Source organism: Peromyscus leucopus, chromosome 2, assembly GCF_004664715.2.
Source record: "Peromyscus leucopus breed LL Stock chromosome 2, UCI_PerLeu_2.1, whole genome shotgun sequence".
In the NCBI taxonomy this organism is placed as follows: Eukaryota; Metazoa; Chordata; class Mammalia; order Rodentia; family Cricetidae; genus Peromyscus; species Peromyscus leucopus.
In genome coordinates, this window is record NC_051064.1 from 74,467,237 (window position 1) to 74,491,968 (window position 24,732).

At 40.2% G+C, this 24,732-nt stretch overlaps 1 protein-coding gene across 5 annotated transcripts in view; it reads right to left on the reverse strand.

The window, feature by feature from the left end:
- Astn2 (astrotactin 2) overlaps window positions 1-24,732 on the reverse strand; it is a 948,854-nt gene that overhangs the window by 504,511 nt on the left and 419,611 nt on the right. For 4 of the 5 annotated variants that reach the window (XM_028887868.1, XM_028887865.1, XM_028887870.2 and 1 more), the window contains 3 exons: window positions 17,465-17,549; window positions 16,331-16,405; window positions 15,435-15,572 (listed from right to left, as the gene is read on the reverse strand). In XM_028887868.1, coding sequence (XP_028743701.1) covers window positions 15,435-15,572; window positions 16,331-16,405; window positions 17,465-17,549 — 298 coding nt within the window. The remainder of the gene's footprint in view (window positions 1-15,434; window positions 15,573-16,330; window positions 16,406-17,464; window positions 17,550-24,732) is intronic. The other variant, XM_028887866.1, reaches the window with a different exon arrangement.

Consider the following 24,732-nt stretch of genomic DNA (forward strand, 5'->3'; position numbering starts at 1 on the left):
CTGTGGAACTGCATAGTAGGAGACCTTGATTGAATAGGGAGTGTCAGCCAAGCAATATGCCCATTACCAGAGTGATCTGAGATGGGCTGAAGTGACAGATGTAGTGCGACAGACTTGCCAGGAAGCTTTCTCAGTGCAACAAACAGCGGGATGATGAATATGCTTGCTTATACCTGAGGACGTGGATGAGAGGTGGTGAAGACAGACCGTTAAACAGGATTGATGATTTGAGACATGATGTTAGGTATTTGGCCAGTAGTGATTCTGCGTAACAGGAGCACTATTGAAGCCAGATTAAATGAGGGTACATGTATGATGGGTGCATTAGATCTGGGCTGCAGAGGACGGTTAGTAGGTGGTCGCCACGGGTGTCTGTCTATTTTCTTTCGGTGCTCTTAAGGATATAGGAAATGACAGATGGAAGTAAATTCCATAACGTCGTGATTGATTTAACATGTAAGCTTCGGGGACTTTCAAGGGTATGGAATTAGTGCAACTAGCGGTGCATCGTTACTAGAAGGGTCGTTCTTTCCAATGACAATTTGTTTCTGTGCCATAACAGAACAGACTAATTCTCATATCTCTCCTTCTAAGTCATTAGACACCAGCTATTTGTTTCTGAGATTTTTGTTTCTCTGAATCCTTCGTAGAAGTGGAATATTCACAGTTACACTTTTATAATTGCTTATTTTTACTTAATATAATGTCCTTAGGCTCATTCATATTACAGCACATGTCATAATGTCTTCATTTTCAGGGCAAATAATATTCATTATATTTTTATAACACATTTTAATTACTATGTATATGCTGAAAGACACTTGAGATACTTCCATATTTTAACTATTGCAAATAACAGTGCATGAATCTTACATCTTTCTGAAGGACTTTTGAGTTGTACTTCAACTTGTCAGTTATCTTGTCAATGCACATAAAAACTCGGGAGAAACATAAGAATATGCGTTAAATTCCCACTAAAAGGGTCCAGGAACAACCTAACAGGGGCTCTGATGCAAAAACTTATTTAGGCCAAATAGTTACAAAACATAATAATAATGAAATGGTTCATGCAAAACATTTCCATATCATCACTTGATGCTCAACTAGAATCCTACAGTCATCTCCATTTCAAAGTGTGAAACTGAGGCAGAAGATAAGATACATTACTACTTGTTCTACTATTAGGATGTGGTCCGAGTGCGGCGCCAAAAACACAGCAGAATCCAGCAACATGGAGTAAGATGTTAAGATGTTGAGTCTGTCTGAAAGTTAGACTGAAAAATGCTAGATTGCAATGAAATAGTATAGATAAAGGAGGATAAGAACTAGAAGTCAACAACTAGACACACGGAGTACTATTTTCATTAATTCACAGAACATCCAAGGAAGCTGAAATTGCAAATATCTTTCCATTAATATATTAATACATTCTTTTTGGTATCTTCCTATCTACTTATGCCCTTTACTATTATGATGTGGTGAGGATACTGTGTTCAATTATAGTATGAAATCAGCGGAGATATCAAGAGGGCTCGCCGAATGGAGTAGGGTATGTGAGGATGCAAATAATTCTGGATGCCCATAAGGACATGGAGATTGTTGAAATTGGGTTGACTGATGTGGGTTCCAGAACTGGGCTAGGAAGAAAGCCTAGCTCCCACTTTCACCTTCCTCTAGTTATGTGTGTACCTTGAAAGAGGCCCCTGGGAATTATATCCCATTTTTCTGATAATTGGTTTAACTTGCATAGACTCTAAACCTTGAAGGATTGTTGTGGCATTGCTTGAAGTATGTCTCAAGGAATGCAGACACCTAACCTGTTCCTAGTGGATCAAAGGCAGGAAGGGCACAACATGTGGGATTTTCTTCCAAAGATTCTTGATGTCCATTAACACATCAATACCTATGGGAAAGCTTCTGTCTGAAACATGGGCATAACTACTTCAATTATAGCCATAGGATTTTTCAAATTAAGGATTATTTCTCCTTTTGATTTTATTCCACTTGCCCCAAAGTGCTGCTGTTATGTGCAATCCCCTGAGCAAATGTAGCCTACTGTGCTACAGTAAACACTGTGAAGCAGATTATTTGTACACAGAGGATCAGGTGATAATTGGTTGTAATACAGGAGTATCTGCAGAACAGTATCTGTTGATAATATAAAAACATCTTCCCTACTGTATTGAAATTACTTCATCCAACTAGAGTCATCAAATGCTTTGGACCCTTTCTCTGAGCTGCTTATGGTGTTTTGAATGGTTAAGATTCAACCTGTGACCTTTAGTAACACACAGACTACCAGGTGGAAATAGAGTGGGGTCCTTGTCTACAGTTAAGTACAATCAGTGCACTGTTCCCTAATTTAGGACAAAATGTTCTTGCAAGATAAATGAAACAACCATGGGCTATGACTTCAGTAAATGCCAGGTGACAAATTCACAAAAGCTGGTCTGAAAAAGTGACCATGCTGGAAGCCTAGTGAATGAGGACAAGGGGGACAATGTGAATGTCTTGCCAAGGGGCAGTGACTGGAGAAGGCGAGAATATAGGGGAGTGCTTTGTATTTGGATGTGGTATCCCAGCTTTGGATTGAAATGTGTGTCATCTTATATCAGTAGTTCTAACTTCCTAATACTGCAACCCCTTAGTACAGTTCCTCGTGTTGTGAGGACCCCCAGACATAAAATTATTTCCATTGGTACTTCATAACTCTAATTTTGCTATGGTTATGAAATGTAACTATCTTACATGCAGATGGTTTTAGGTGACCCCTGTGAAAGGATCATTCGACCCCCAAAGGGGTCGCAACCCACAGGCTGAGAGTTACTGTCATATATTTCTTGGACATTTATTTTGAGCATTTGGAATTGAGGGATGTCAAGGCGACTCTAAGGACAGAACAAGAATGGTTCAAACTGTACAGAGGTTGTGTATGACTTGTCCATGGATAGAGGAGGGACTGAAGACAAGGATGCTATTTAAGAAAGTGTAAGCCAAGGATGTCAGTGAAGATAGAGGAGTACAGGTATTTGGAGTACAAGCATATAGATGGATCTCTTCTGTTGCCGACAGACTCCTCAGCTCAGCCTTCCCTGACATGGACCTCAAAGTGCTGGACCACCTCATTGACTTCTTCATTTGGTTTTCCACTGGGTTTACTTCTCCCCCTGAGTGGGGTGGAATTTCTCAGCATTTCTCATGCAAGGTTGCAGTGAGTTTTTGTGTCCCTTACTGACTGTCTTATTCTAGTAACATTGCTCTACTTTGGCCCATTACTACCTGCGGCTGACTCAGTCACAGACTTAATTACACCATACATATATTTCCTTTGTTGCTTCTTTAGAAACTTTCCCCAAACTCTGGGAAAACATGCTTCCAACTTGATCACACAATCTGTCTGCTGTTGTGTTTCTCTTTGATATTGTTTTCTTCTGTTGGTGAAAGAAAAGAAGTGAAGTCTATTCATTGAAATGCTTGGATCCTTCTGGCCAAATGGTGTGATATGTTCTCTCTCTCTATCTGTCTTTGTGTCTCTCTATACTCCTTCTTCTCTGTCCCTCCTGCCAATCCCATTCTCTCTCTCTCTTCTCTGTCTCTCTCTGTTTTTTCTGTCTCTGTCTCTCTGTCTCTGTCTCTGTCTCTGTCTCTCTGTCTCTCTGTCTCTCTCTCTCTGTCTCTCTCTCTCTCTCGTGTGTGTGTGTGTGTGTGTGTGTGTGTGTTGTGTGTGTGTGTGTTACAAGGAAACACACAGGAGTCTGCTACAAGCCAGAAATTTATCTCAGGAAATATATTAGTGCCAAGATGAGATTTTTGCCAAATATGTCCTCTAAGATCACAGATCAATAAAAAGCCCTAGATAAGACAATTCTACTTTTAATTCATCTTTAACATCTCTATCTATATGCCTGTCTTTTCTTTGTGTCTCAGAAACCAGTAATCTTTTTTCATTTGACAGAGGAACAACATCATAAAGTCATGAGACAGAAAATTAGAAGGACCCACTTTAGTCTTTAAATCTTCCCAACATGAGATTTGAGGTAGTGCTTACCTATTTATTTGAGTTGGCATGTGGGAAGTCTCATATCAATCATCTCTGATTTAGTCCAACCTATAGGAAAGACTAATAATAAGAATACTAGGAAGAATTTGGGAGACGTGGGATAGAATGTTGTCTCCTTGATTCCTTCTTTGCCCATGTCTGTACTTGGTGGTCCTGTCACCTAATGATGGGTGACTAAGCCAAGAGTACTCAGACCAATAATATTCCTTCCCCGGAATTCTACAAAATCCAAATCTTAGAAGCAAAACATTACTTCTTGGTGGCAAGGAGCATATATCTTTAATGACACATGAGAATCAACACCACTCCCCTGCAAGATGGAAGGGAACAGGGATTGGAAAGGCATGAATTACATAGTCTGAGAGAATGAAGCTATCATAATAGAAAAATGAAGAAGGAACGATAGAATATTAGTATGTTCTTTTTAATCTCCATTTCATCTCTGTTGTGAGCTGATCTCTCACCTTTCCCAGAACAGCATTCCAATATAAGACTCACTGAAGTCATTCAATCCAGGTTGTTTTTCCCTGAGACTAAAATCACCCTTATTTAGACCAAGCAGAAAAATGCTCTGCAGGGAGAGAGGTCCTATAGCATGATGGAGGGAACACAGATCTTAAGTCTGAAGTCTTCACTCCAGCTCCAGTGCTTTCCCTCACCAACTGCCCTGCTTGAGCCCTAAAATGTTAACTTCACTATCTGTGAAACAGGAGATTAACAATAGGCTTGCAGCCTGGGGAGAAGGCTCAGTCAGGAAAGTGCTTGCCATGCATGCAAGATGACCTGAGTTAGATACCTAGCACCCATGTCAAACAAACATACTAACAACCAGGTGCAGAAACCCATTCTTGTAATCCCAGTGCCAGGGAAAAAGAGACAAGAGGATCCCTGAGGCTCATTCATCCACCAGACTGGCTGACTCAGTGAGCTACACATTCAGTAAGATACCATTTTCCCCCAAAATAAGATGGAGAGTGACTAAGGAAGACATCTGACATTGGCTTCTTTTCTCCCCTTGTGCATTCACAGATAATAAAGAAATAGGCTTGGCCTTAGGCAATGGCTATAAGCATACCTCAAACTCTGGGATCTTCTTCTCACCACCAGCTCAGTGTACTTGCCACAAATACTTTCATGTCTGTCTCTCTTTTTAATTTGAAGACGTGGAGACTTGCAGCAGCCTCACAAGTCCCATTTGAAAAGTATTTAACTTCTAATGCAGATATAACAAGTCATTTCTCAGTTTCACTGTAGCTGCAAAGCCGTCTATAATTCAACATCAAATATTTATTATTACATTTATTAAAATTTTAATAATTTAGCATTTCCTGTATGTAAGATAGACGCTTAGCTAACTGGTTCCCCTTTATCCAACCTAGGTCACTTCAATATTTATATTCTAAAGTCTCCATTTGAGTTTCATTTAGCAGAGGCTGTGTCTTGAGCCCTCCACCTGGGCTGCCCGTTGGTGCATGGTACCGCTTCCCCTGTGGCAAAGACTAACAGAAATCCCATGCTGTGCAGTGTTTGAGGAGATTTACGGAGCCTGGGCAGAAACTCATCCTAATAGACTTCACTTTTATTATGATCGCTAAACTAAAATGGGAAAAATATATATGTCTCCAGGCTCACTGGCTGAATGACAGGCAGCGGAAAAGGAGGAAGACATAGGAGAGAGTCGATCCATGTGGTAGCAAGTGTGGCAGTCAATACACTAATGTTTGTCAAAACGGCTTTATTTTCCAAAACAAAGGAGGAATGTGGTGATACTGGGCAAATCCTGATGCCACATTCCATGAACCAAGCTAACTGTCAAAGGGACTTTTAATTTACTTACATTCTCTTTTCTCATTTATATCTTATTTTATATTTGCAGAAATGGTGCATGCCTTCAGTTAGAGAGATAGCACGAGGAATTGAGATTGGCCCTGCAGTATTCAAACAAACAAACAAACAACCCCAAACAAATAACAACCCCCAAACAAAAACAAAACCACCAGGTATTGTGATGAGTACAGATTTATGGGGCCCACTGTCCAGCAAGTTTAACCTTCTCAGCAAGAAGTAGGTTACTGAGAGACTTTGTCTTAAAAACAAGATATAGTTTTTGAGGAACGGCACTCTATATCATTCTCTAGCCTCCACAGGCATGCACATACATGTACATTTACATCTCCACACACGTGTGTACCTGCATACACAAACATGTATGCCTACACATATATACAAAATTTAAAAAATAAAAATTAAGAAAGATCACTTTCCCTCAGTGACCAAATAAATGGTAAGTAAAGAGAGAGGGGGGAAGCCAGTAACCCTCTCCCTCTGTCTTACTGAGACTTTCCTGTGCATCCACAGCAGCCAGCATGAAGTACTAGCCTCACAGTCTAGTTTCAAAAACTGACTGGCTACTCAAGTTATATTGTGTAGAGAACTTAAATCATTGGTTTCCCCACTGAAAAATAAACAGTAACTACATCATTAGTTGGAAGGAGTCACAATTTGTACTTATAAAAAGGGATCTAGACAGTTCCAGAGACAGAGCTGGTCATTATCCTTTACAAGTATAGCAACTAAGAATTTAAATATGTTGTTCACATCTCAGGAACATCCAAAGACAGAACTGTGATTATCATTCCCATTTACAGATTAAGAAACTGAGGCTAAGAAGGCTTGCATAACTTGGTGGAGGTTAGCTAGCAAGAGGTAGAGCTGGAATTTGAACCTATGCAGTTTGTCACAAGGACTTGTTCTATGCACTTCACTCTAATCTTGGGGTTTTAAACTAATGATTTCACTATTTATTAAAGATCTCTTGCTCTTTGGGAAAAGCATCTTTTTAGAACTGGTAAGGAAAGAGTAAGGGGTGGGAGGAGTATGACAGTTTGAGATTCTATTTCAGATGTCAAAATCCAACTCCCCTATAAAAGCCTCTTACTGTTATGTGTGGAAACAGAAATGCACTTCTAACTTGTCTACGAATACATGCTTATAAACATACTTTCTCTAATAAAGTCTGATGAGGTCAAGGTGGTGCAAATGAAAATCTCAGTGTCAGGTATGGGATCTCTCCCTATGAGTTATAGTCAGGGAGGTCCAGAGGCATCAAAAACACATTTCATTTTGGTAGAAACAGAGAAATTCATCTCAAGCTGATCAGGAAACTTTCTATCTGCTGACTAGCTTTCCAGAGTCATAAGGTGCTGTACAACTCACAGGAGAGAAGACATGAATAGTCTGAACCATTGATGGACCCTGAATGCTACACTACCAACCTGCTAGGTAAGTTGTACCCATTGATGCAATACAAGCATGGACATTACAGGGTAACCAACTACTTTCTGATTGGATTTGAGACATAGACCAGAGGAGGAATTTCATGTAACATAATGTAAACCTGGTCAAATGCCCATGTCTGGGAAGTCCTGAACTCTGGGGGGTAAAAGCACCTACTGTCATTGTTTTGCTAAATGGCCATTCTGTGAAACTGACATCTCCATATTTCTGTTTATACTCATAGAGTTGTGCTGCTGCTCTTTACCTTGGTTGGAGAAACTCCTTTTTGCAGTGTGTAATGATTGACACAAGATTCATGAGTGTGCAAAGTGCTGAGAGTAAGTGACTTTAAAGGCTCAGTCACTGATGGGTCATCTCTATGAACTTCTCCCAACCAAGTTTCAAGAAAAATGGAAGAGGGGGAGAATGAGTGTAAGAACCAGAGATCGAGGAGAAAAGCCATGAAATGATGTCCTCAGAACATTTGTGGCTACCCGCACAAGACTTGCACAGGCTCCTGCCAGTCAATTCACCAGAATAGATGGAGGGGTGTGTTCTGAGGCTCCACGCATAGCTGAGGCATTATTGGCAGTTGATGGCTGCTGAGGGAGGAAAATTCACTTTTATTTGGGATGTGGTCTCTCATAGGCTGCTATTGGCAGTCCTAATTGGACACAATGTGCTATTAATTATGTAAAAGCAAGGACATGAAGTTTAGAAGGAGTCATGCTAAGGCAGTGGTTCTCAACCTCCCTTAATACAGTTCCTCATGTTGTGGTTACCCCAATCATAAAATTATTTTTGTTGCTACTTCATACCTGTACTTTTGCTATTGTTATGAATCGTTAATATAAATATCTGATATGCAGATGGTCTTAGGTGATCCCTGTGTAAGGTTCATTCAACCCAGAGAGGTCAGGACCCAGAGTTTGGGAGCTTCTGTGCTAGAGGGTCCTAGAGGAAGCTGGAGGAAGATGGTGGGGTGGATATAGTCAAAGTGTATTGCAAAATAAATGAAAATTTCGAAGAATAAAGTACTAATATCAAGGAAAAGAATGAAAGTCGGCCACCGATTTGTGTTCATTTCCACTAAAAGACAGGTATCTTGACTATCAAATGATATCAGCCCCGTGTCAAGAGCTGTCCCATCAGAACATATTGACTGGATCCTTCCAAACTTGCAAGGTCATGTTCTGACCTATGACATTCTTCAATGTCTTTACCTCCTATGCTTTTTTCTCTATAACATATTTATTATTATCAACTATTTTAGTTGGGTACAAAGAAATGGGTTTCAGGATGGTATTTTCATATGTATGTATCATGGTACCTTACTCATATTTGCTCCCAGACCCTTCCACACTTCTTCCATCAAAAGGATAGATAGATGATAGATGCATACATACAAAGATACATACATATATACACAGATAAATATTCCTTTCACTCACTGAACACCAACAGCACATACTGTGACATGCAAGCCCCTCTACACACATCATGTACCCTAACAATCATCAAATGAATGGAGCAAATTAGCTTCTTCTTTCTGGATTTTCACTTACAAGTTCAGAACAGAGAACTGACTTGATCTAAGCTGTGGAGTGAGAACTCACATTCAGCTCCCTTTGAGGTCACAGTTTATGCCTTCCCCACTTTCCTTGCTAGTCTTTACAGTTTTTGAGCCTAGCATGCTTTTTATCACCCAGCATGTGTATGTTGAAGATTTCATCTTAGTCTGCATGGCTCACATTTGCAGAACATACTGCCTGACTAGCACTGCCTCTAGTCCATGTGGTCCACAGCTTGAAAAGAAAGAGAAGGGAGAAAATAGCATAGATGTTCTATCTGTAGTATTCTCCCAGAGTCATGCATCCCTTTCTGCTCCATGGCAGTCAGACCAAAGTGAAAGCTCCAGCTTCAGGCAACATACTTTGTTCATGGGTTTGAAACCTGTGTTTTTTTTTTTTTTTTTTTTTTTTTTTTTTTTTTTTTTTTTTGTTCCCCATCTATACTATATATACTATTCTTAATTTTTCCTGGGGACTATACTACTTGTAATCACAATGTATGTAGTTAAGTCCTGTAACATTTTGGTTTAGAGATTGAGTTTGTGATTCAGGACAAGGTAAATAGAGCAGTCTGCCCCTTCAAGCATTGATCTGAAACACTGGCTAATATCCCATGATTAGATGAACAGAGGCATCAGAGCCTACAGATGGGAAGCATGGACTCAAAAGGGCCTGGTTCCAGGATTCAAATTCTGATTTGACATTTACTGGCTGTGGCCTTGGGCAGCTGACGTGAATTATCTGAGCTACATGGGCTGTTGTTAGTGCTGCAGAGTGTCAGGCATACTGGAGTATTGAGAGGTAGATATTGCTTTACTCTGGCAATGAGTCAGTCTCAGGTGATAAGACTAGGCTTGACTACAACTGTGTGCACAAGAAAGAAGTCAATCCAGAAGAAAAATGGAAAGGAAGGATAAAAAGAGATAGGAGCAATTCACCACAGTAACATTTGGGAATATATTAGCCCACCATGCTAGGAGGTAAGGGCACCCTAGAGTGTCCAAGCCATCACACATTTTATTTTCTAGTTAAGCAGGGTAACTTTCTTCTTTGTTTCATTTCCTAGTACACTTGGACTCAAACTTTAGAGAGTGAATCATCCAAGAGCTTGTTCCATTAAATTGCTGGGCTAATCTCCAGAATATCTGATTCAGTAGGTGCTGTTTCCTGTGTTCCTTATAGCTAATCAAACAATTAGGTGGCTTGAAATATAACCAGAAGCATTAAATCAGTATCCTTGGGCTAAAATCAAGGTCATCCTTCTTGTGGAGGTGATGTGTGTGTGTGTGTGTGTGTGTGTGTGTGTGTGTGTGTAAAATCTTGCTTTAATGTTCCCTAGGTTCTGTTGGCTATTGGCTTTCCTTGGCTCATGACTGTAACACATCAACATCATACTCCTTCACATTGTCTCTTCCACATGCATCAAATACACTCTGCTTCTCTCTTACAAAAGCATTAGCTGTGGTGTTCTCAACTCCTACCCATAAGCCAGGAAAACCAGACTATGTTAGAGTCTTAGTAACATTTATAAAAAGTTTTTAGAAAAACAATATTAACGATGATTAAGCATAAAGACCTCATATGTTTGGGTGTCGCTGTCAATCTGCCATAGTTACAGTGTGAATTTGGACCTGGTAAGTTTGGACCAGTGGGTGACAGAGTAACATCCTGCATATGTGTCTTAGAGATTCATGTCTATGAAAACCACCTTTTAACCCTAGATGTATCTGACCACTTTTAGCTTTATATTTTCTTACTGCCTGGAAACTTCCCTCTTTTTTGAATACCACAAAGTACTTTTTTTCCTGTTGTTTGTTTTGTGTGTGTGTGTGTGTGTGTGTGTGTGTGTGTGTGTGTGTGCGCGTGCGTGCGCGGGCATGTGTTGTGTGGCTTCTGTCTCATCTAGTACATTGAGATTCTTGTCTTATATGTTGTATCTCTACTACACAGCCCTCCACATAATATGTGTTCAATAAATTCTCAGGGCTTGGAATTGAAAGGGCAAAAGAACAAGAAGAAATTCTTAATTCTATTCAGAAAGAATTCAATGTGAAAGCGATCACCAAGTGTGCAATGTTAGCTTGCATTCCGCTATCCCATTATTCTTTCAACATTGTTCAGGAATTAACAGCACTTTACTATTTCATTTTCATTGATTGAGATCATAGAAAAATCACCAAGGAGCTCCAAATGCTGGGCTTTGTGGATGATTATTATTCTAACTACAATAGCTATTCTCACATTTCTCTTATAAGAAGATCCAGCTCCAGGAGAAATTGTGAAGAAGGCCCAGTGTGCAGCAAGAAGTGCTGTTTGCCATGCTTCCCTCTCCCCAAGGAACTTTTATTTCCTTTTTCAAGTTAGTCTCTTGTTCCATGCTCCTTGCTAAGCCACGAGACTCCTGAAAGCAGAGGTAAGCCTTATTCATGTCTGTAACCCTAGGGTGCTGGCTCCATGCCTGGCACACAAGAGGCACCAGGTAAAGGCAGTTTGTATCCTTCTAAAGAACTGAAAGGAATTCATATGAAATTTAGCTCCCCCACCTTTGTAGCTGGTATGATTAGTGTCTCCAGTATTAAACTCTCATTTCCAGCAGCTTCATGCTGAGGCATGCTAGAGAATAGGAGGCCTCCAGGCAAGAGTTCTCTTCTTTTGCTCCTTTACCCCTCTGACTTGAAAGTTTTTTCTTCCACCTTCACCTCTGCCCAGGCAAGCCCTCCCACAGTTTATAGTTAATGGCCAATGTTCTTTCTATCTTCTGAAAACAACTTGTTCTTTCCTTTCCACCTCTCAAAGCATCTCTGACTACCCACGTGTGACTCTTCATTTATTCAATAAAGATACTCATGTCCATAAAGCCACAGGCCTGGCAAACCACAGGAGACTGCCCATATTCATTTAAATTCCATGACACAAAGATTAGCGTAAGCTCTCAGCACCAAGACATTGTTGATTTAAAAATGCATCCTCAATTAGAGCCATCCTTTTTTTGCAGGGGAAAAGAGAAAAGAACTAAGAAAAGAAAGAGGAGAAAATCCATTGTGCTATCATCATAAGCATGATAATCTATGTCTTTAGAGGACTAACCATTGTCAAGTTCAGCGCTTTACTTGTATTAGACCATTTAATCTTCTCTCCTTTATTGTGCAATATAAAAACACAGCACAACAGAAACTACAACAAAAAACAAAACAAAACAAAAATCTATCTCCAGTGTCCTCAAGCATAAACATAAATACAAAAACACCTCACGTGCAGGTATTTGATGAGTGAAGGTGTGAACTGGGGTCGTTCAGCTGAGCTCCGAGCTTTGTAACTTTAAACACAGAACCTTTTAATCAAAATTAAAGATTCTCCCAGAAATTGTGTAATTTGATGAATGTTCAGAAAAAAAAAATGTTTATAAAGGCATAGCTAAGATGAAGCCCTCCAACCTTCCCTTAGTCACTAACCCTCTATCACCCAAAGTAATACCAAAGCTTTTACAAACTAGTAAATTTCACAGTATAAATCATTTTAAGAGCATGTATACTCTTTTGTGTCTGGATCCTGTGGTTCAATACTATTATACACATACACATAAGTTTTTCTTACATATATACTTAGTGGTGTCTGTACATCTAACATGAGTAGACACTGCTTGACTGATTACCACAGTGGTCATGCTAATTGTTTTAGTTAGAGTTTCTATTGTTGTGAAGAGACACCATAACCACAGCAGTTCCTATAAAAGAAAACATATTTAATTGGACTAGCTTAGAGTTTTAGAGGTTTAGTACATTATCACCATGATGGGACATGGTGGCATGCAGGCAGACATGGTGCTGGAGAAGGAGCTAAGAGTTCTACATCTTGATCTGTAGGCAACAGGAAGATTCTTTGTGCTATACTGGGTGTAGCTTAAGCATAGGAGACCTCAAAACCTGTCTCCACTTCCTCCAACAAAGAAATGTGTCAACATTTCCTCCAACAAAAGTCCATACCTACTCCAACAAAGCCACACCTCCTAATAGGGCCACTCCCTATGGGGGCCATTTTCTTTCAAACCATCACACTAATTTGCTCTCCTGTGATAAGTATATAAAAACTTTAAATTGCTTTTAGGATGGCCATATTTTGTTAATACTAGTTGTATTAAATTTAGCTCCCATGGGTCACAGCTGTTCTGACTCTGATTGTGAGAGGGTCCATACTTCTCCCCAAATGTATCCCCATATTTGGATTCCCAGTACAAACTTGCAGTGCACCTTCTAGTCACTCCTGCAATCTCACTGTAATGTGCGCCTCTGTCTCCTTTGGCTTCAAATGCCACCGTCTTCATTCTAATCTCTTTGCTGTGATTCTATGTCAGCAATATTGGTTATCTGTAATTATGATCTATTATTTATTAATTTCTAACATATTACCTGAACCTGACTTGAACTTATTAATTCTTTAAATACTCATGATATGCTTGCCTGGGCAATGCCATGTCAAACAAGGTTTATTAATGTAGCTTAGAAAACTCCACCAACTTAGGACAAATCACTTCACATGGAAGGCTATAATCTTTATGCACCCTTGCTCAGTAAAGGCCCAAACTTAGCTTCATTGCTACCTAGTAAGAACACAATCTGGGCTTTAAGTCCATTTTTTTTGTCTGTTTGCTTAACATTTATAAATAAAACGAAAATAGCAGCATAGCTACATGGGATGATGGTACAAAGATAAAATGCAATCGCATCAGTAAAGAATCTAGTACATAGGGTACTCTCACATCACTGGGTTTGAGCTATTATTCTTATACTTGATGAGGAAGGCCTGCTATTTTCATTTTACAGACAAAGAAATGGAAACTTACAAAGTTAGACTTGGCTGCATCATATTGCTTCCACATGGTGGAAATGGAGTTCTCACCCAGCCCTTGCAACTCCACAGCAAGTGGTCATTAGCATCTGACACGTACATCTTCACTAAAATCCCAAATCGCAACTAGCTCTGTGGAAAGCTAGCAGAGTGCCTTTCAAGGGATTTTAGCTGAGGTCATTAGAGCTCCTTGAGAGTGGTTCTATTAGATGTAGCTTGTTCTACCTTTGCGATATGGAACACCCAGAGACTTTAACAAGCTTTCCTTAAGTTTCATCTACTTCAATTCTTATATAAAAACATAGAAACGATGGAAATCTTGATGAATCAGTTTGTATGTACAAAAATATGTTTGTTCTTTAGTTTTTCATTATTTGTCACTGCATTTTACAAATGCTATACATTTATTGTCTAACTTAATTTTTAATTTCTTTAAAATTTTTAATTATGTGTGCATATGTGTTGGCTTATGCACATGAGTGCAGGTGCCTCTGGAGTTCATAGAGGATGCTGGATATTTTGAGTCTGTAGTTACAGGTAGCTAGTTGTGAACCACCTAATGTGGGTGCTTAGAACTGAAAATGGGCCCTCTGGAAGATCAATAAACATTCTTAACTGCTGAGTCATCACCTCAGCACCAATATTATATCATTTTTTGAAAGATCACTGTTGTGAAAAATATTAATGGCTAGTCTCATTCTTCCATATGAAATGTAGCAGATGCTGAGAATTGCTTCTCAGTTCTCAGAAGACAACATATACACGTTGACAACATTTCCATTCATAATGAACCTGTGACAATTGTTGAGTGGTAGGACTATAGTCACAGGTAGTCATCAGTGCCAAGCTTTTATTTTTGTTTCCATATCTGTAAGTGGTGTGCAAGCTGCTTTCATAATTAATACTAGAATTCAGTTATGCTGACATCATAATTTCTAGAACATTTCCTTTAATCATATTAGAGACAGGGAAGTAAGTCTCTACTAGAAAAACTCAGACTTGTACTAGGATCAGATCTAAGGCCCTTGACTTAATGAAATCAATAAACATTTAGTAGATGTCCAATATGCACTAGGAACTGGGGATTACAGAGCTAAGTAAGTTATTTTCTTTGACCTTGAGAAGTGCACCACATAATGGGGCAGCATAATATATAAGCCCTAATTAGAAGAAAGCAGAACAAGTCTACAAGAAAATTGGTTGTGAGGGTCAAAACATGGAAGGAGAGATGCACTCACATTTATTTCATGAGTGAAGATCAAGGGGACTCGACACTTGTGGATTTTCTAAAAGTCATTTTCACAATAGAAAACAGCCCATCCTTTAAACTTGCATGACTCTCCAACATATAGCTAATTAATGATGATCATATGATAAGCTCATCTATAATAAATCTCACAGTGAGTGAGGTGCTATATCAGCCTCTGATAGGTTTTTTTTTTTTAATAAAAATCACAGAAGGAGAGCAATGATGGTAGACTGTAAGCCAGTGTAGCACAGCAACAGATAGTGTATGTAAGACTTAAGAGCAGATGGATTTGACAACATTCTTTACATATACCAGGTCTCCATCAACATTACTGAACTCTTCCCTTTACAAGGATGCCTGTAATGCTGGAGCAAAAGGACGTCCATGACTGCAGTCAGTCCTCTACACAGGATCTTAAAGATGACTTCCCTACCTGACATCTGCAGGGTCTTCTGTGACGAGCACATCCGTCTTGCAGGAGGCCAGGGGGTTGATGGACAGCTCCACCGGTGGAACCACAAAGCTTTTGCTGACCGGAAGCCAGAGGCCTTGGCCCAAGCTGAAAGTAGACCTGCAATGTAAGAGTTTCCATTGGGGAACTCCCCGGGAAGCAAAGAGTAAAAAGAAAAAGGGGGCCCTCTCCCCCTCCCTTATAGGGCATTTTCTCATTTTTCCACCCACCTGAGTGTTCTCTAGTTCCCAAAGCACAGTGTTATCTAGATTTGCTCATATTGAGACGCTTGTCTCTTAAGTTTATTCATCATTTGGCCATTGCATTGCTTTGTGTTGCTTGTTATCTTTGCATGAGTAATGAGTGGACACTGTGAAGACAGAGACTATTGTAGCTCAGCTTCCCAACAGTCCTGATGCCCAGCAGGAGTTCCATAAAAAGTCAGAAGGAGCAGTCTGGCACAGAGGTGAGAGCACGGACTCTAAATCAATTCAAATCAACATCTTATTCCCTGGTCTGCCACTTAGTTCACTGTGTGCCTTTATCTGCTTAAATATTGAAGTTTTCCATACAATTTCATAGAGGTAGCAGAGGTAATGGGAAGAGTCCGAGGTTATAGAATATTTTTTAAGAGGGTAGACTGAATAATCAGCAATGCCTCTTCTAGTCCAAGTACCTGAGTCTGTAAGTCTAGAAGCCAGACAAACAGGAACCAGATTCCCATAGCAACCCAGGCCATGATGCTGCACAGTTCCAATAAGAGTTCTTTTATATTCAGTGAGGCTCAGGATCAACACTCTTAAGACTGTACAAACACACACGCTGTCTAACCTCTCTCCTTTCCCGAGCATCATATCCCAATAAGACTGTCAACTCACCTGAGAATCTTTTCAGGGGCCTGCTCTCCTGTCACCAGATCATAGCCCCTCTCCAGTGTTGTGTAAGGCCAAGGTCTGAGGAGATAATGGAGCAAATGGAAGACAAGAAGACAAGACATGGTATTAGTCCAAAGCAAGTGAGAGCCACACAGCTCAAGAGAAGCTATACAGACAGTCACATTCCATTGAAGTAATTACTGGATGTGACTTTGTACATTTTAAAGCAATTTCTTCACATCACAGAAGGATTCAACACTTTTGTTAAGCTTACTTGTCCATTCCTGAGTTGATATTGGAAAACCCAGTTCCTCCTCAGCATACTTTATTATTTCCTGGTGTATTATTTGGGTGTATGAATGAAGTGTCAGTGCTTGTTCTCTGGAATTTTCATCAGTTATGTACCTCCAGTACTGAAGTGTGTGAGTCAGTAGGAAAATGGCTTTCACTTTTCACTGGACTCTGTGTGTGTGTGTGTGTGTGTGTGTGTGTGTGTGTGTGTGTGCGCGCGCACACACACGCGCAGTGTGGTTTTGATTTATATTTAAAATAACATTTTATCATTGGAGAGTCTCTTACAATGTATTTTGGTAATATTCAACTCATCTAATCTCTGCTCCTACCTCCCCACCCACCCAACTTCATGTTCTCTTTCTGTTTCCCCCTTTTCAAACCCATCAAGTTCAATTTGTGTTGACCAAATACTCTTGGCTACAAGGCCTGCCCTGGGGAGTGATTGAGCTACCAAAGGTCACCCCTTTTAAGACAATTACCAGAAACTATCAAAATGCTGTTATCTCCTCAGTTATGGGTGGGACTTCACACCCACTTCTTCCCACTCTCTGCTGGGGTTTTCTCTTGCTTGAGCATGCTCAGGGCTTGTGCAAGCTGTCATAATCCCTGGGAGTTCATATGGGCATCTGTTCCCTTGTGTCTGGAGAACACCTTCTGCTTGTCCAGTACCTCTGCTTCTTACAATCATCCTAGCCCCTCTTCTGAAGCCTTTGGGGGAGGTTTGGTACAGATGTTCCATGTAGGGTTGAGCACACTGCAGTCTCTTATTTTCTGCAGATTCTAGAGCAGGAAGTAAAGGAATGGGTGCGCGACTGCCCAGCCTTGCGATCCTGTGTCACTCACCCTTCGCTTTGCCCCCAGTCACTGCGAACACACAGATGTCTGTGAACTGGGTCAGGGGCGTAGCCTTCATGACAACTGCACTCCCCTGTAATTAAAAGGAAACAAGTGTTGTGATACATTGCCTCTACACATATGCTGTTTCTTGGTTCCCTTGTTTTCCTGAAAGGTTTGGAAAGGCCTCGTGAAAAAAAAGAAGGGTGCTGCACCCACCGACTACTGTGGGTAGCACAGGGTTTATGCATTTGTTCCTTTGTTTCTTCAGCTACTTCTCTTCCATCCAATACATTTGGGACACATTTAACAGTGGTGATATTTTAACTGTGCTGAAATGTGATTTTATTTGTATGTTAATAAATAAAGTTTGCCTGGAGATGAGAGGTCACATCGAGAGGTCACATAGCCATAAACAGGAGTCAGGCACATGCCCTTAATCTGATCACATGGCAGGCAGAGTCTCTATGTGGTCAAGAACACAGCCAAGCGTGGTGACATGAGCCTTTAGTCCCAATACCAGCTTTAGAGACCTGGAGGTCTGTATAGACAGGCAGTGACGAGGAAGTCATGTGGCTGGGCTTAGAGCCAATGAAAAGGTAGAACAGGAAGGCAATAAAAACACAAGTTAGAGGGGAAGAAACTCTCTCTGGGGAAGTGATGGCGTCGAGGTGGTAAGATAAGGCTAGTCATGGCTCTTCACTAGTTCTCTGGTCTCTTTGGCAGTTACCTGTGTATTTGTCTCTGTGTTTCTTATTTAATAAGACTGTTTAGAAATTCATCTACACTTAACCAAGCTCTCAGCTCTATACTAGAGACACAAAGGCAAAAGTTGTAACTCAGTGATTATGGGGCTCTCAATTTGATAAGGAAGCAGAAAGTAGCTAGATAGTGACAGAGGGCCTATTTTCTAAAAAAACAAACAAAAAAAAACCCCTGTATGTATATTTGATTATATATACAATAGTTACATGTATATATAAATAAATGTTTATATATTATGATAATGAATATGTATTTTACAAGCATAACCAGAAAATTAAATGTTTTCCAGTAGAATGAGCCAGCCTTGTCCATCAACACATAAGCCCTTGGTCAATGAAAACTCCTTCAAAATATTTTTGATTTCCTCTTTTGGAAAGTTGTTTTGCCTCCAGTTTACCTGTCTTCACCTCTCCCCTGTGATCTCCTTTCAGTCTCTTTCTCTGTTCCTGTCCTGTTCTTTATCTCTTGTGTGCTTCCTTCCTTCTATCTATCTACCCTTTACTCTGCCCATTCGTTTTCTTCACTGGCCTTGTCTTTTGGGGGCTGCATTAGTGCCCCCTAGCAGTCCACACTGTGTAAGTATCTCCTTGGGTTGGCTGAGTTCATTCCAGCATGCCTTGTCTCTCTATCTCCAAAGTTCAGACTTCTCTAACAGTTTTCAGAAAGTTCCCTATGATAACTGCTCAGTATATTTCAGAAGGTGTGAAGTTTTAAAGTTAAATTAGCTATTTTCCACCAAAGGTATACTTGTGAAATGTTGACAGATGCTGCTCTAAAAATAGATTCTCTAAAAAATAAATTTGGGGGATACAGTGCTCTCCGTGGAGTGGAGTGATTCTCCATGGGGATGATACACAGCACTTTCCCCAAACTTTAGTTTGAGAAACTTGCAGGGCTGGGGCTTGAGCTCAGTGGTAGGGCCCTTGCTTTAAGTTCTATCACCAGTACTTACACTGAAAAAATATTGAGACAATTTTGGTGGTGTGACAATGTGAGGAATCATCATTCTGTGAAATGTTCCTGGGCAACTTTTTTAGAAGTGCCTAGAAGAGAGTCAGCCCCAGCCCTAAATGATATGAGGCCCAGTGAACAACTGAGCATCAGTTATGTTTGATAAACTTCCTGCTTACTGATGGCCAAGTGCCTTCATTCCCATCTTTTCGTGAATCACAGCAATTCTAGTTGACCTGACTGAAACTTTTTACAACATGGTGAGGGATATGTATTATTCAACGTGGAAGATTTAAGGACTTCTCAATTTCATCCTTTAATTTTTCTTGTATTTCATTTTGAATCTCTTTAAAAATTAAAAAAAACATGATAGACACGCAGAAGTCGCATTCTAGAGTTGAGGACCCCCTGGCAAGAGTCCACATATCAACTCCAGTTAGATTTATTTCAAACTGACCTCAAAAAAAAAAAAATAAGGCCTTCTGTCATCCTTGCTTCAGTGAAGAAGGTTATGAGTCTCTGAGTCAATATTCTAATAAGCTCAAGCTATTTGAAATAGGAATTGTGAATTAAGTATTTAATTTTTACATCGATTTATTTATTGTGGGTGTGCATGCACACACATATGGGAGCTTCAAGTATGCCATGGCCCAAAAGTGGAGGTCACAGAAAAAATTGTAAGAATCAACAAGTTCTTTTGTTCTACTACAAGGGCTTGAGGTATTGAAATCTGGTCATCATGGTTGAGGTAATCATCTATACCTACTATACATCTTATGAATTAATGCTTTCTCAGCTTTGTGTAAACAAAGCAAAGACCATATAAGCAAGACCAGTAAGGAGTAGGTTGTGAAATTATACTCACAATGACTTGTTTCAAGACATTTATATTTACCCAGTAAGCCTCTTCTTGTCAACAAGGAACCAGGAGCATTATACATTTGACCTTCCATAAAGCATTCTGAGAGAAAGACAAACTTTTAATTCATTCTATGTATTAGAATGTGTATTAATCTTTGTGTGGCCCGCAACTTGCAAGTGTATGACAAATAGCCTGGGTTTCATAAATACTGGTCAAAATGAAATGGGAGTAAGAAGGAATATGGAGTCAGAGAATGAATGGGTCAGGGGTAAAATCTGAAATATTCAAAAGATTGTTGGAAGACAAAGGAGAAACAGAATAGAGAAATCTACTTTTCCTCTTCCTGAGCATGTGGTAAATCATCAGGGTGCCTTCTTACAGCCAGTAATGCTTCCTGTAAGCCTTCCTCCACCACCAGACCTGGGGTGGTCCACAGAGTGGGAGTGCTGTATGTGTGATCTAATGAACTGGTTCTTGCAGGAGGAAAGGGAAATTGACTCAGAAGACTGAGAGCCTTGAATTTGGATTGCAGTAATTTGCCAATGGGGGAGGGGGAGGACTTGCTAATGATGTGTTAAAATGCAACAACCCCTTCATGAAATATTCACCACTTTAAACATGCCTAATATTAAAGATTAAAAGTCCTGGGATTTGTCCTCGAGACTCCCAGAACTGATTTATGATCTGCCAAAAGACACAGACCTCATGATTCATAAAGGGAGAGGTAAAATGGTTACTCCTAGCAAAGGAAGTCAGGCTATAATGAGTAAAGAGAAAGCTCCTTTGGTTTCTGTCTAGGTTACCAGTGATTCTCCAGGAAAGGGCATGGTCTTTCACCCCTCCCATGTCTGTTTGGGAATATCTGTGACAGTGAGAAGTCTGTTCCGTTTCCTGAAAGGGCACTGTTATATTTTTCTCTTTCTTCCTTGTGTGCTTACTAAACAAGTTTTCCTTGACTCAGATAAGTCATTAATTACTGTCACTCATGATACAACAAATATGTATTTTACAAATGAGAAGCATCCACCCTAGGGACCCCCATAGGGCTGCTAGAGTATAGGAAGTAGACAGAAGGCAAAGTCCCATGGGGCTGGGATCAGGCAGGCAGACTAGATTTCAGTACCCACTCTCTTCCTATCTAGTTGTGTGACTAGAGAAGCAGGTCTGGAGAGAATCTATTTTACCTCTTTGGTCTCAGTTTTCTCATCTATACACTGGAAATGAAATGACATTGATGTAACTATCTCACAGAGCAAATGAAGGTATTAAAGAGTAGAGGCTGCAGTTTTGGCCAACAGGAGTTGATGGTCAGTCTGTTACTTTCCTCCTCTTTAGCTTTAATGCTAACATGGTCCCTGGTAGTGTCCACATATTCTCTAGGGACACATGTATTTTCTTGCATGGACATTAGTGTCTCCAGCTACAAAGCTGAGGGTTGGATTAAATATCCATCAATTCTCAACACCAACATTTAGCCATTTGCCTTGCCTTTCTGAATCCCTAACCTCTGCTCTCTGGACAATTTGTTTTAGCTGTGGCTATGATCACTCTTAGTGGTGGGCTGGGTGTCTCCGGCAACATCTCCATCAATGCCATGGCTATTGGCTTTATTGACTCCTCTTTCCTATTTTGCTGATTCAGCAAATTCTTCTCTATTTGCAACTAAGCGTTTCCTTCTCGTCTGATGAAAAGCTTCTGGCCTCCAGAAGTAAGGGTTATTAACCCCTTCTCTGGGTAGGTACTTTCCACTCTACCTCTGCTTGCCCAGGCTGTCAAGAATAGCTCTGCTGGGACACACGTTAGCATGTTATTATGCTGATTGTGAATGCCTGAGCTCTAACATCAGTGTGAACACTCCATAACAGACATAGTCCACCTCTCTTGTTAGGGCTGCATCCCAGCACCTAATGCACTGTCTCACCCATGGAAGCATTTAAGAAATAAGTGCTAAAGAGTGAAGTGACATAACTCGAAAGTGGGATAGTCAGTTTCTTATTTGTGTATTCCCCACACTAACCTAAGTTATTTCTTTCTTTCTGGGTTTGTTCCTTACTGCAGGGAGTTCTTATCAGTCACCTTGTATCACAATTAATCAACTAGTAACTGATGTAGGGTGGGTATCTGACTTACTGAATTAATGGACAGAAGGAAGGAAGAAAGGAAGGAAGGACAGACTAATGGACATAATAAGTACAGTATTCATGAATTCAAGCTGATTTTATTTAGAATAATGATGGAAAAAGCCTCCACTCATATCAGGTGTTTGCCAGCAGAGCAGTCATTGTGAACATGAGCTGAGGAAAATGTCCACAACAGAATTCTACTGCACATCAGAGCAGAAAAGGCCCTTAAAGATCCTGGCGTTCAGATCTTCCAACCTTCATTTTTGAGAAGAGGAAGCTAAGGTTCAGAAACTAAAGAGATTTTGTCAAATCTCCAGGCTAATCTCTGGGGTAGCCAAGGTTAGAGCCAATGGCTCATGGCTACCAGAACCGTCGGAACCCTTCAGGCGGCTTTGGTGGTGTAATTCTTTAGTGCACATTGAAACCATTTTAAGGGAACCTTTACCCTTTTTACTCCTCTGACATTTCTGACTTTCCTATAATGAGGATATTACATTTCCAAGCAGATATTATAAAAAAGGTAAAATGAAGCCGGGTGGTGGTGGCGCACGCCTTTAATCCCAGCACTCGGAGCAGAGCAGCGGATCTCTGTGAGTTGAGCAGCCTGCTACAAGTGATAAAAGCCAAACACACATTTGTAGGTAGTTAATGACGCAGACCTAAAAAAAATGTTTAATCTCTTCATTAAAGTGGTTCCCATAAGGGAATTCAATTAAGCCAATTTCCATCATGTTAGTTACTAAAACTTGGTATCGTTGGCTACAGATAAGCTGTGTTGGCCTTAAAATATTTACTCTTCTTATCTCTTAAGTCCTATTTATCCACTTCTCCCTTTCTATGTTGTATGCATTCTCTCTTCATAAACTCTTATTCAGAAACAACAGAAGCTTGTTCCTGGTGAGCAAATCAGACTTATCCTTATCCAAAGCACTTCAAAGTAAACAGCCCGCTTCTGTTAATTATAGACGGCCAATGGACTGGAGAAGTAGCGGGGCTTGCAAACTCCTTGTTCTTGATTCAAATTCTGCATCTGATACTAGAAGTGCTATAAACAGGTCAAGTTGTTTCTCTCTCTGGGTCCCTTTCCTTACATATAATGAGACTGTGATCAAGTATCTGCTGTAAATTTCAAGAAATACTTTAAAAGTCCTTAGTGCTATCTTTAGCACACTTCTTATTGCTGCTGAAGCTGTTATATACCCTTGAGTTGTTACTGCTCCTGGATGGATGAGACCCATTTGGCATCTTGTTTTGGTAGAAGAAAAGGGAATTAAGAACAAAGCATGGCTTTTCAAAGTCAAAGACATTGTGGATTTCTGTTTTGCATTTAATCTATAAGGGTTGCACATGTCAAAAGAGACAGTCCCCATGACTCTTCTCCATCTTTCCAGAAGCTCTGGTACCTATCATCTTCTCTGTCTATGGCATCTCCTGTTGAAGGAGATACACATAGATGCAGGGTATAGGCAGAGGGTGATCTGCAGCCTTAAGGATGACACTGGATATATACAGTCTCTTTGCTCAGCCTAGAATTCTGACTCCCACATTCCCTCCCTGTCATCCTCTTATGATTCCATTTTCACTTGCTCACAGTTCAGTCATCACTTATCATCACAGGCCAGGGATGCTGTTTTCTGTTCACTTTCCTATTTACGCTTTATGTCCCTGTTGCTTGGAAAGACAACTCCCTGGTCTCTCAGAGAACTGATCATGGCATGCTTTCCTCTTATGACTTCAATGAGCTGCTATGTCTCTGTAACCTATCCCAGAGTCAGGTACAGAATAGAAAGATAGGGCAGGAATGGCATTACTGAGGGCCAGATTGTTTCATAGTGCAATGGAATATAGCTGACACATGTCATTGTATGCTTCTTTGTTCTGCAATATTGCCTGAGCTTTCAAGGGTGGGAGAGCAACATAGATGTCCCATTTATGGATGAGCCCTCCACAGATACTTGAATAGGATCATTTGAGATGTTCTTCCAGACTCCAGGAAGCTTCTTACTTTAGGAATGTTACACAAAACGTGTATGTATGTGTGTATGGATGCATGCGAGTATTTGTTTATGTGTATGTGTATAAGCATGCACATGTAGAAGCTAGAAGAGGATGCTGGATGGTCCCCTCTGTCACTTTATTATTACTAGGATGTAGGCTCTCTTCCTTATCATGAGCCTCATATTTTCTCACATACACTAGAAGTCAGCAAGTCCCAGTAATGCTCCTTTGGAGGTGGTGTTACAGATATGAATGGGATGTGTGGCTTGTTGTATTGGTACTGTGATCTGGACTCTAGTCCTCATGATTGTGCAGTAAAAGCTCTTAATCCCTGAGTCATTTCAACAGCCCCTGAATGTCTGCCTTAATCCCACTCCTTGAGAAAAAGCAGAGCCTGGTAATGGAAAGATGAGACCAGAGGAAAAGAAATGAGAGGTCAAGAAAGTTTAAGAAGAAAAGAAACATAAGTGGGAGTTTGATTATTTAAAGGAAATGAGATAATTACAGCAGTTTTGAATATAACAAATGCCATCAAGGATTACATTTCAAAGCACTATTCCCTTTGCAAATTACTTTAT